The 13,359-nt window shown below is 34.5% G+C and overlaps 2 protein-coding genes across 3 annotated transcripts; one reads left to right on the forward strand and one right to left on the reverse strand.

Moving 5' to 3' along the window:
• The first annotated feature begins 421 nt into the window (after positions 1-421).
• LOC149727274 (mitochondrial-processing peptidase subunit beta-like) lies at positions 422-5,317 on the forward strand. Its single transcript, XM_089890091.1, has 11 exons — positions 422-583; positions 930-1,142; positions 1,394-1,523; positions 1,745-1,857; positions 2,156-2,289; positions 2,557-2,707; positions 3,024-3,128; positions 3,504-3,637; positions 4,037-4,102; positions 4,465-4,639; positions 5,016-5,317. Exons 1-11 carry the CDS (start codon positions 515-517, stop codon positions 5,154-5,156), a joined length of 1,431 nt encoding a protein of 476 aa, XP_089746217.1. The 5' UTR covers positions 422-514; the 3' UTR covers positions 5,157-5,317.
• A 396-nt stretch (positions 5,318-5,713) lies between these two features.
• On the reverse strand, positions 5,714-12,183 carry LOC149727275 (uncharacterized). 2 transcript variants are annotated; one of them, XM_089890096.1, is made up of 8 exons: positions 12,043-12,183; positions 10,499-10,698; positions 9,836-9,956; positions 9,296-9,396; positions 7,991-8,110; positions 7,443-7,582; positions 6,804-6,990; positions 5,714-6,357 (listed from the first exon to the last, which is right to left on the reverse strand). In XM_089890096.1, the coding sequence occupies exons 1-8, from the start codon at positions 12,047-12,049 to the stop codon at positions 6,076-6,078; spliced, it is 1,158 nt and encodes a 385-aa protein (XP_089746222.1). In that variant the 5' UTR covers positions 12,050-12,183; the 3' UTR covers positions 5,714-6,075. The 2 variants fall into 2 exon arrangements, with proteins under 2 accessions (XP_089746222.1, XP_089746221.1); XM_089890095.1 differs by lacking the exon at positions 12,043-12,183 and adding an exon at positions 11,514-11,896.
• Between the last annotated feature and the right edge of the window lie 1,176 nt (positions 12,184-13,359).

Here is a 13,359-nt window from a genome sequence, read left to right on the forward strand (position 1 = left end):
CATCGCAATTCAATACTTCGTATATATTCAGTATTTTATTTTCTCCATAATAACCACATGCATTTTGTGTGATTTAACACGAACATTGTATATAAAGTTATTAAACAAAGTATTGCATTGCTTCGAAGCTTTCGTCGATAGGTGAGACAGACCATTTATATTATAATAGAGTGGGGAACGTGGGACAAATTAGCACAGAATAGCCAAATATCAAACCAGAACGTTAACGCCGCATGCAGCTTATTTCGTGTAGCCTATACTGTGGGTGCATGTATGAAATATTTTGCTTCTACTTTGTGATCAAGAAGTAACGAAATAAAAAACGGCATGAGCATAATTCGCGTGAAGCTGAAAAAAATAATCTAGGAAAAGAAAGACGTGTGTGTTTAATTTACGTTTGGTCCTACCGGTCATCTGTTCTAATCCGCAGTTCATTGCGCAAAGGTGACCGACCAAAAGTTGAATTAGTTTGGAAAAGTTTTGTTGTGGTTAATTTTACGTTTTGGGACTGGACATGGCTTCTTCTGCAGTTTCCCGGTTAGCCAATGCTCTTAGAAGATGTACAGTACAACAGCCGCGCAGCGTAAGTCACTAAACGTTATCATTGATTTGTATAGATGTCGTAAATTGGTACTAAATAATGATAATACCGTAGAGCTGCAGTTAATTGAATATATACGTAGTAATTCTTATTATGAAAATTACTACTGTTTGTCGCATTGTAGAGTTACTTTTATACATGTGTATTAGTTTAATATAAACCTCATACTTTATTCTGAGAGCATGTTATAGCATGTTAATTGGTATTCTCGCACCGTAAACCAGTGAACATTCAATTCTCAATACGTCCCTTCACTCTTTCTAATGCAAGAATTTCATATATAATAATATATTAAGGCTATTATTTCATAACATTAAAAATGTTCCAGATCCTGTCTCGCCGGATGCAATCCACCCAAGCGTCGGTCCAAGTAAACACTCCTGAAACAAGAGTCACCACGCTTGCTAACGGACTGCGTGTAGCTTCTGAGGATTCTGGTTTGTCCACATGCACAGTTGGTTTGTGGATTGATGCTGGTAGCAGATATGAAACCAATGATAATAATGGAACAGCTCACTTCTTGGAGCACATGGCTTTTAAGGTATGAAATCGTATTTTTGATGTATATATATAATATTTATTTTGAAAAATGTTTAAACACAATGTGCTTTCAGTTTAAATATTTTTAGTTTTATTTTCATAGAATCATGTTTAAATTAAACCAATAATATTTTTTTCATTGATGTATATCTTTGCCTATCATTAAAAACTGTTTTTATAGTCATTCTAGTGCGTCGATATAAAAAGAGTATTAATATATACAATGTAAGTAATCCACATAATGTTCCACAGGGCACAGCCAACAGAACTCAGCTTGACCTTGAACTTGAGGTAGAGAACATGGGAGCTCACTTGAATGCTTATACCTCACGAGAACAAACAGTTTATTACGCTAAATCTTTTAGCAAAGACTTGCCACAAGGTGGGGCTAGAGATCTGTTGAGCAGTTGATTTTTGTGTATAGTATTATTATATTTATATATATTATTAGTTATACTCAATAGTTTTACAAATTTAAAATGTTTAATCTGTTTCAAAGCAATTTTTCTTGTTATTCTTTTTTTGAGTAATTATGTCATTTAAATAAATCGAAATATATTCAAAACAGTCATTAAACATCTTACTTTAACATTTTATCTCCAGCTGTCGAAATATTAGCTGACATCATACAGAACAGCACGTTGGGTGAAGCGGAGATTGAACGAGAACGAGGAGTCATTCTTAGAGAAATGGAGGAAATTGAACAAAACCAACAAGTGAGTCGTCATGTTTAATATTAGTAGTTTGAAAACACATTTGTTTTTTTAGGTCTGTAATTGAGTCTTTAAGTTTAAACAGCAACTGACAAATGTAAAACTATTGCTGGGCAAAAATGTGCACTGTAATAGATGGGTAGTTGGTTCAAGCACTTGGACACTAAAAGAGATCAAACTACTTAAGTAATTAACTGTAAATGGACGATATATATGACTGAGTACATAAACATTAAATATGTTAAGTTAACATAGCAAAAACTGGATAAACTTAATTTGCGCAACTTATATTTCCCTCCAGGAAGTTGTGTTTGATTACCTTCACTCCACTGCTTACCAAGGAACCTCCCTTGGTCTCACTATACTTGGACCATCTGAAAATATCAAGAAAATAAACAGACAGGATCTTGTTACTTACATCAAGCAACATTACAAGTAACTTGCATTGGCATGCTTGTATTCAAAGACCTCAGTCTTGTATTGATTTTAAAACAAAAGAAAAAGGGCTGATACATTTGGGGGCACGTCTTTGTTTTTATGTATCTTTATAAACGGTAAAATTGCCTGTAAAGTTTACTTATTAGTGCAATATAGATAATTCCAGGATAGGTCTGCTTACATTGCCACCACAGGTTTGCCCCCGTGATGGGGTGACATGTCATACCCAACCCCTTAATATTAAACCCCCTCATTCCCCCCCAGTCCATCCCGAATGGTCCTCGCAGCAGCTGGAGGCGTCAACCACGATAAACTTGTCAACCTCGCAAAGGAATTCTTTGGCACAACAGTTTCATCGGATAACCAGGATCCATCACCTTTGAAACTTCAACCTTGCACCTTTACTGGCAGTGATGTGAGTGTTTTCATAGGCGGAATGTACATGAAATATGGCCCTATTGAAATAAGGTTCACTTTGTTTTTCCATACAAGTTCTTAAATTCTTGAATTCCTGGTTGTTACTTATAAATGCTAGAAAGGAGCAAGCATATATGTCCCATGTTTCCCATGATCTATATAAAGTTAATCCCATGATATATATTCTATAGTTTTATTTCATGAGACGATCTAATGCACCAACTCTAGCCTACATAGCTACATACCAGGAGACACCATAAGACCCCATAACTCACCCTATAAACCTCTAACCTCCCCTATGTAAATATTCACAGCTTCGCCACCGCAACGACCACATGCCATACGTCCATGTTGCCATGGCAGTTGAAGGTGTAGGATGGGAACATCCCGATACCATTCCTCTCATGATCGCTAACCAGGTTCGTTTGGTTCTGGTGTTCTGTGCATTGGAATAAATTATTTGTATGTTAGTGGTTTTGTATCTGAGAAAGAAGTATCATTATACTTTTCCTGCTTGTTGTCACAATACAAAGATTTCATTGTCATCTTATACACCAGACTAGACACACATGATGCATTCCTACACCTCCTGCTCACTGTTAAGTTATAACATGGGTGCCTTTTTTGAACCAGACACACACGGAGTATTCATACACCTCGTGTTCAATGTTGAGGTTTAAACATTGGTGTCTTATACAGCAGATCATTCCACGAATTTTCTTTTTTGTCAAAATACAAACTTGAAAAGTTATGCTAAGATTTATTAAAACCTTCCACATTATGACATCACACAGATAATTGGAACATGGGACAGATCCTCAGCCAATGGGGCGCATTTCCCCAACCCCTTGGTGAGAAGGATGGCACGTGAAGGTCTCTGTGTTAGTTTCCAATCATTCAACACATTGTACACCGATACTGGACTATGGTAGGTTCTAGGTTGTATGCTGATGATGTTTTAAAGGGTAATTACGAAGTATTTTTGCGCAATTCATGGAGAGAGAGAGAGAAAGAGGGAAAGGGGGGTATATTTGTTTAAAAGAGCACTGATTTTAATCATAGGTAGTATTTTTAGTGGAACTGTTCAATATGCTCGTGCCATAAATATTATATTAGGAAACCTGTTTTTATAAACCAGATCATCATGCACTAGAAATGGTGTGTTTTTTTATAAATGTTTAAATTTTTTAGTAAACGTTTGTATCTTGTGATCCGGTATCATTTTGATTGTACCGTAGTGTTTCGCTTGTTTTATAGTTGGTTCACTTTATATATCAAATACAGTTAATTTTTTCATATTAAATCTTTATATTATTCCTATTTACAGGGGAATCTACTTTGTGAGCGACAACGATAATATTTACGATTGTACAATTCGTGTACAGGACGAATGGTATAGCATGCATGGGTCTAAGTGTTATAAATGTGTTATGTCCATCGTAGTATAAGTTCAACTGGGATATAAGAGTAGAGACACCCTATGTTTTGCCATTGCTAATAATTTATATTTCCAAAAAAAAGATTTTACCATTTACAGTATGAAAGTAGTTATGGCACACGGATACTCCAAGGATTTGCTATTTTCTAATTTTTTTATATTGCTTTCGAGAATGTAACTTACTTTATCCTCACCTGGCCAAAAAAAAAAACGGGTGTTTATACACCTCGTGCGGACTTACGAGTTACAGTGTATGTTACTTTGTGAGTGGGTATTTTTTGAATTTTTGTTTGTTGTTAACCCTATACTACACACAGGATGAGATTGTGCACAGACCTGACTGAGTTTGAGGTTTCCAGAGCCCAGAACACCCTGCTTACAAACATGGCTCTCATGTTAGATGGAACCACTCCAATTTGTGAGGATATTGGTCGACAGATGCTTTGCTATGGACGCAGAATCCCATGGCCAGAAATGGCTCGCCGAATCTCGGTAAATATACACAGTTTGTTGTTGTTTTTAGCAGAAGTCTCTGGCATGTCAATATTTCCGCATGAATCTCCCAGATGCAATGCAGGTTGTGTGTGGCCTTATACCTCCACCCAACTGTAACTAACAACTTTTTAATTCTCCACCTGTAGCGTTTTGGTTTATTGCTAACACCAAGTGATTGTAAACCTAATGTGCAACACTGGTCCCCTCTTGTATGGAAATATGACAATAGATTATTATTTTAAAAATACTGTAACCGAATAAGTGTGTTAAATCATACTAAACCGTTTGAATCCATATTCATCGGCTGTGATTGATACTAAGCATACCCTCAATACTACACCATCGTTTTTTAAAAGTTTTTGATATTTTCCAGCACGTTAACATCAGTGATGTGAAGAAAGTGATGAAACAGTATGTATGGGATTCGTGTCCCGCTGTTGCATCTATTGGACCAACAGAAGCCCTCCCAGATTATGCCAACATTCGTGCGAAGATGTACAAAGTGTTCCATTGAATATTTGTTATTTATATGCGTTATCTGTGTTTCAGTAAAATCTTTACCAACAATAAATTTGGAGAAACTCTAGGCAACACGATCCGTTTGAATAAATAAATTCTTGGTGCCCGTTTTAGGTTAATTTCATTAAAAAGTTCAAATAAAAGATCGCTTTGAAACTGCTTGTTCTTTGAGTAACTCGAAAAGTTTGTTGTTTACTTTCATTCAAAGTAAATTTGGTAGTTCGCACATGCAGTTCGACACTTTTTTGAAGTTCTATTTGAACTTGCAGTCTGTTCAAGTTACTTGCTGTAGCCTTATGTATGGATGTACCTATAGAATACTTAAACTTCCATTGCCTTTACAGATTTTATGCACATTATGGTAAAAACTTCGGTTATTTCTTGATCCAAATGCTGCATGCTTATCTGTACAGCTTGGTTTAATTAGTTTTCTGCATTGAAAATGACCGTAGTTGAAGTCTGTGTAACCTCTAAGATGCTGTTGTGTTACCTGATGGAAATCTTGTTAGTTCTAAATCATTGCCACTGTTTCCCACGATAAAGAATAAAAAATAACTTGAAGCAGGTTTGTATTTAGTTTATAAATGATAATATTAAAGTTTATTTTAGCACACATGTAGTTTTTTTGTTACTTACAGCATTAATTTGCTTGTTAGTTTACAGTTTAAAAAATGTAGATAAAAGAGTATATTTTAAGTTTAATTCACAACAGTTAAAGTAACTATATAGCGGTTGTTATATTAAAAAGCAGTTAAAACAAAGTAGCGCTACAAGGCAGTCATTCTTAGCACTGATTTCATAATTTAGTCCTGAAAATTGGCAGAAGGTAAGTTTCCACTCTGTGTAATTTAAACGCAATCTCAGTAGTATTTGCACATGATGGTAAATGGTAGTGTGTTTATTATCATTCGGTTTCAGGCAGTGCTTGGAGCTGGAGTCTTCCATCTTGAAGCTTGGCCGTACCCAAATTCACCAAAGCCTAAAATCCGTTTAGTTGGTGCGTACTCCATCAATGCTCCCACTGTAAGAGGCTGCCATTTTGGATCCTGTTTTGCTGTTGAAGGCTTTCTTGAAAATAGTCGTCTTTGTCCAATCTGAGGTCGAAACCCTGACAAGTCATGAACTGGAGCACTGATAGTGATCCGTGATGTCATTGATGGGGGGAGTAAACTTTTATAGCCAGGGATGTCCGTCACCTGCCACACAAAAGTTGCAACTTTTAAATTGGGAGGTAATAATCACCCACAAAGTAGCATACATGGTAACTCATAAGCTGGCGTGAGGTGTATGAACACCTTTGTTATAATGACTGTCGTATTCCGGCCACAATAAAGTTAGTTACATTCATTATAACATAATATAACTTACAAACTCATGCTACATATTCTTATTTTGTATATTTCAACATTATGGTGAAATTAAAACTTTGTTAGTAAAGTTGGCGCTGCTTTGTACTCATCCTCTAGATGGTGACAAAGAGCCAAATGTTGCCAATTTTTTTAAATTCCTTAATTTTAATGAAAAGCTCTATAGCTTGTTTTAACATTGTTTTTTTTTTGCTGCTGATTCAATTCTCTTTGTTGGTTTAATATTATAGTACTTCGCTGTAGTATCCTTTACCCACCATTTTATATTTACCCACCATTTTCAAATCATCGAGTTTTGCGTATTTTCCATAAAATGTTCCTCTTGTTCTGCAGGCATCTTCTGACAGGAAATGGATGTTGGAAAATCTTTTCCGAACGTCCTCGCGCTCCTCTTCTTCCAAAATTCGATCTCTTTCACTCGTCTCCGATTTTTCGTCAATCGCAAATTTTTCGCTGAAATATCTGAAAAACCATTTGGGTAAGAAATTTTTATTAATTTTACATTTACATTGATTGCACTCTTTGAGATTTAATCATGTTTTGTAGTATTTTTTGTAAAACTTTTATGTTAATCCTACATGTTAATTACTAAGTTTGAATACCATAATTATCGAAATGCAAGGTTATGACAACTGCATGATGATATGGGGAGTAATTTTGTAATTTATGTCTGTGGGATGAAGTACAGGGTGCTTGGAAAGTAGCTGTGCAGTGTTCTAGTATTTTTTCCATATTTACTGATGAGGTGTTTAGAATCAAAATAAGAAAGATCCAAGCCTATTGATGTTAACGGGGTCACTTTCAACATCATTTATAATTATTATTTATATTAACCTCCAGGATTGTATACTGAAACATGCCTATTAATGAATATGTAAGTGCAAAGTGACTTTCTAACCACCCTGCTTATTCACCTGTGTAAGGTTTGCGTTCCTTCTCTGTCATTATAGTCAGGAACCGGGTTGTTACTGAGAAGCAAAGTTGTTTTGTTTTTGTTGTTCTCCGATGCTCTAAACATCACATTTGTGTGGTGCCTTGCTTTTCTTACTCTTTCCTGCGTTTAAATATATTTAATTATTACAGTGTGTTGTATGGGACTTGTTTTTTTCTGGTAAAACTATTTGCCTACTTCCCCAACACTGATTTGAAACTAATTGATATATTACATTCTATTTTTTCATAAACTGTATAAAGTAATGTCAAATGACAGACATAACATTAAAATAAAGGTATTATTTTAATATGGGAGGGAAAGAAAAAGTATATATATATTTTGCATTATGTCGGGTGGCAGAAATAACAGAATATTTAGAAAATTCATTTTTTAAATTAACAAAATGGTGTAAAAGCCAGACACTTAAGTAAGTTAGCTGGAATATCTAAGATGATAAAAAAAAACAAATTATATAAAACAATATGACTTTTTGATTTATAAATGATGTGAAAGCAACCAGATACTAACTCTGTATCGTTTGTCCATCAGTTTGTCGAGTTCTGGCACGTCTACATGGTGTGTGAAGCTACGATGTACAATGGAACGATTCTGGTTGAGGCTGTCTCTTAGAAATGCTCCATATGATACCTAAGGTAAATGGAAGTTTGATAATATTATTATATGAGACAAAACACTTAAGTGAAATTTAGTTTCTTCACTCACTAAAGTTTCTCTATTAATTTCTGCTTAATATTTGTGTCGTCTACAAAAGGTTTAAGACATTCTACTTAAAAGATTTTCGCTTTTGTGTAATATAATCTGCATTGCTGCATTTAGCAATGCAAAAGCATAAGCATTAGGTTTACATCATGCTTTGCATTTCTTTGAAATGTTGTGATTAATGTTCTCACAAACAAAGCAAAATCTTTTTGTTGAGAACAAGATAATTAATTGGCAACATTTTGATGCGCAAGCGTTCAGTAGACATTATTTAACTAATCGTGATATGGTTAAAATGAAAACATATTTTCGGCTTTTGGTATCTTAGCAGTCGCATGTTTTGTGACATCACAGTAACATTGTGACTGCTCTTTCCTGTTTATCGAGCAATCGTGTGTGGTCGGCATGACACAGCATAGATATCATATTTTCGTGTCATCTACTGTTATTGAGCGAGTAATTTGTTTTGGATATTACACACAACTTTGTGTCATCACGGGCTTGTCACCTCACAATTTGTTTTGATAACCCACAAGCTTTGTTTGTTACGGTTTACTGTCGTGTTATTTTGACAGCTTGACTAAACATATCATGTTACACAAATAGAAACAAGACAAATTATATACCTTCCGGGATTTTAAATAGAAAACCAAATCAATCATCTCTATTTAATAAACTCAGTAGTTCATTCAAGTTTAACCATCTTTTATGTTTTACAGAAGTATTTGTCAGATTTTATTAAAAAACAATTACCTTAAATTTCTCATTCTGATCCATTTTCTTTTGAGGAAGTTATTTAAATTTAGGATTTGATTAAAATAATTAATTCAATTGATTCCATTGTTTTGTAATAATGACAAATTGGAATGAGTGATTTCATAATTTATATGCAGGTGTATTGCATAAAAATGGTATTTTGAAACCTGATTTTATAATTTTTTGTTAAAGAAAGCATAACTCTTGTTGTATAGCTATTGCTATACAAATAGAAATCATATTTTTTTAAATTATAAATTTAGGTTGTTTTCTTTGAGCAAGCCAGTGCTTTCCAACTTTTTTTAAAGCTTATGCAAATTGGTGGGAACACTGAAAGAATGTTAAAATAATGTAAACCTTCCATTCTGTTGGAATCCTGTTGTCCATTGATTGTAGTTTACGATCAGATTCTTTCTTTAATATTTTCCACAAAGCATCAGCACCAACACCCGTGTCAACTGGGAATGTATAAATAAATTACTATTGAACACTAGTATGAATATTTATTAATAGACTTTGTGGAAGAGCGTTATGTTTTTTTCAAAAATAGGAATAATTTAATTTTAGAGGTATAGTGGAGTAATGCTCTCATACATTTGACAATAACAGTTTGTTGAACAACTTTGTTAAGTCTAATGAATATGTGTTTGCTTGTGCCTAATGTGTGTCTGCTTGTGTCTAATGAATATGCAGACACACATTTTAAAATGGATTTAAATAATTCTCCAGCAGTATAAAATGGCATAAAATTTATAAACAAGGCATGGAACTTAAAAAATATTTCAGTCCAGCAAATAGAATCTTTGTTCAGGTCCAGTGGATTACCTGAATACATAGAGATTTTAATATGGACATTGTTTCAATGACTTAACTATCATTAGTAGTTATTAATTTAACCTGCTGGCAAACGTTTCCGATGTTTCATTTCTGATATTTCTTCGTTATTTTTCGCAGGTTCTTCCATCTTTGGATTAAGAATCGATTCAGCTTTATCGGCACCAAGCAATTCATATAAAACCTGTGAGTGTTTATTGTTTAATTGTGACTCATGTCTACTTTGGGACCCCAAAAACTGTGTTCTTAACACTTGAGTGTTTATTGTTTAACATTATGGGTCCCAACCTCTAACTTAGGGTTCCCAATCCTTTGAGGTCACATCATATTGGTTCCTGTGGAGCCAGTTAAAATACCCCAATTTTATAAAATAACTTTACACAACACATAAACCAACATAAGTTTGGGGGGGGGTCGTAATTTAAAGGGAAAATCATAAACTGTCCCAAAACACATAAATTCATATTATTAAAAACTTTTCTTGCTATATTCTTGCACCCCAAGTTTCAAAACCCTCAAAAATTTATAGCCACCTTTACTAACACCCTATCAATCTAGGAATACTAAGTAACCATGACTGAAAAAAAATTAATTCCCCAAAACCACCTAATACAATTTTTGTACCCTATTAATTAAAATTCAAAACTCTAAACTCTTACTCTCCTTTAATATTGAGACCCCTGTGTAAAAAAACCTCAAAAATTAAAAATTAACTAAAACCCTCACTTGGTGGTGCTGAGGAACAAACTCTTCTTCTTCCTCGACTCCCAACATCTCAGGGAACGAAACATCCGATCCTCGCTCATCCGTGTCTTCGTGAATCATCGGCTCCGATAATCGCCGTACCGCGACATGCTTCACTTGGGCGGTTGGCGTGGTAACGACCAGCATCGACTGACGACGGGATTTTAAGGACGACTTCATTCCTGTGGGTGGGATTAATGTAAAGGTTAATTGAAGTCACTTCAATTACATTTAAAGCTTATAAAATATTTAAACCGAAAAAGCAATCATGTTCAATTGAGAAAACACCTCCAAACTATATTTAAAGCTCGTAAAACTATTAAAACAAAACCCACTGTGACACAAACTAGATATTTATTTTCTCACCAAATCTGAGAATGGTATTTTTTCTGCAATTTCAAAATTGGTTGGCATATTAATTGAAAGACATTACACAGTATGTGACAGTAAGTCGTATAATGAACTAGTCGTCGTTATAACGAAATGAGACCATAATGCCAAATAAGACCTTAAAAAAACAAGACCCTAGCATAACGAGACCAAAATAATATAACGACACTCTAAAGTGAATGACTCCTTGCTTTAAACTTTAACACACACAGACACAACCTACAACTTATATTATTTAAACTATATTTAAAGCTCGTAAAACTATTAAAACAAAACCCACTGTGACACAAACTAGATATTTATTTTCTCACCAAATCTGAGAATGGTATTTTTTCTGCAATTTCAAAATTGGTTGGCATATTAATTGAAAGACATTACACAGTATGTGACAGTAAGTCGTATAATGAACTAGTCGTCGTTATAACGAAATGAGACCATAATGCAAATAAGACCTTAAAAAAACAAGACCCTAGCATAACGAGACCAAAATAATATAACGACACTCTAAAGTGAATGACTCCTTGCTTTAAACTTTAACACACACAGACACAACCTACAACTTATATTATTTATATGATATCAGTGATTTTATAATATCTCTATGAACCTTTTCCAGTATTTGGACTTGGTGAAAACAATTTGTCGCCCTCTACTGGTGAAATCTTAATTACGACTTTTGTTGGAGATTTTAATGGACTTGGCGTTTCGCTATTCATTGTTTATATTATTTCTATTTCTTAATTAAGCTTTTTAAACAAATTATCAAACTTATATTTTCTTATCTAATCTTAGATATATTCCTAATGGTATTTTTGCTTTTAAATTAATTCTTTTTCATTTTAAAAACCTGAATGTTGTAATTTCCTAGCTCATACAAGCTGTATAATTGCTTTTAAGTTCAACTTTAACTCAAACATTTTTCAAATCAAATAAATGAAACTGAGCTTTTCCTGTAAAAAGTTATTCTTTAAGCTTAGGTGTCCTATCTTTGAGACCAGGGTAAAAACTAAAATCACATTGACTTAAAGTCGCGCTGTCTCCCTTTATGTCAAAGAACATAATTTGTGGCAATAACTCAGTTCTTTGTCCACAGTGTCTCAGTTTACACAAGCACACAAACAAACAAATATCCTTACCGTGCATTTAGTTGGGTCTTGTAAGTTTCGGGTCGTTTAACGACAATAGACGGCCAGCAATAGATTCCAATCTCCCTCGTAAGTCAATCCAGCGGAATAGTTTCCACAAAACAACGTAAACGGCAGCGTCGTTACCCGATCGACGCTCCATAAACCCTCGCGGCGTGAAAATAGGCGGCGCTGTGACATCATAAACACACATCGCGGTCGTTTCGAGATCTACCAAGATCAACCAGACTTTAAAAGCAACGAGAATTACTGTGTGTTGATAGGCTATCTTCGATTTTGAAAAACATTTTTATGAATTTTAGAAAATATATAATAAATCTCTTTGTTTAAGAACTCAACGTCGCCGTTAAAGGTGGCCGCGAATTTTGACGTCATTCGATCGGCGACTAATAGCGGTGGGTCCTTGGCAACCAAACACACAAAAGCGAATGTATGTGCGCGTTGCTGTGCGTGTGTGGTCGGGTGAGTCGGATTATTTGATGTTTTATTACTTTTGGTTAGAGCGCAAGCTTCTGTTTTTATTTTTAAAAAAATTTGATATTTTTTTCTAATTACAATTAGAAATATCATGGTCACTCATAAGTGGGCATAAGCCGCATATTGTGTATAAAACAGAACACCGGTGTTATAACAGCTGTTGTTGCACCGCCATGCGAGGATACATCCATTCATCCATATTTAAAGACCATTTGTCCCAGTGTTGCCTCGTGTTTTTCTAATAGTTCGCGGTCACCACTGGGTGTGCGATTCATCGAAAATTCGCTTTTTCTAAACATTATCACGTGGCAGTAGCCTTTATTACGTCACAGTGGCGCGTGTAGGCGGGGGTCATCCGACCTTTAAACTTCCATCGAATAATTTCTTTTGTTACGACACAATACCAAATGTAATCGATTCTTATTTAATAAACAACTTATCTGTATCCGATTCAAGTTAATTCATATCACGAGACTCGCGTGTTTCTCACTTTTTCGGTTTATATTTTCTTTCCAGATGCGATATTTGGTTTAACTTTTTGTTAATGAGTTGTCAGATGTGAAATATTTTAGATGTCTATCCTTTACACTAGGTTTACTTATCATACTGGCTTCATTTATAATTATATAATTATGGGAATTGGTGTATTTTTCCACTTCGAGGATTTCCGGATACATTTTTTGGAATCAACATAAACGGGAGGATAATACGTTACATTCACACAACTTTGTTATTGCATTGATTTGAAAATTTGAAAATGTTTCGACTGTTGTATTCAGTTTTTGCTTTTCCAGAGTATTTTAACTGAAGTCTATAAAAAAAGAAATTTTA

This window comes from Ciona robusta, chromosome 12 (genome assembly GCF_009617815.1).
Source record: "Ciona robusta chromosome 12, ASM961781v2".
NCBI classification, from domain to species: Eukaryota; Metazoa; Chordata; class Ascidiacea; order Phlebobranchia; family Cionidae; genus Ciona; species Ciona robusta.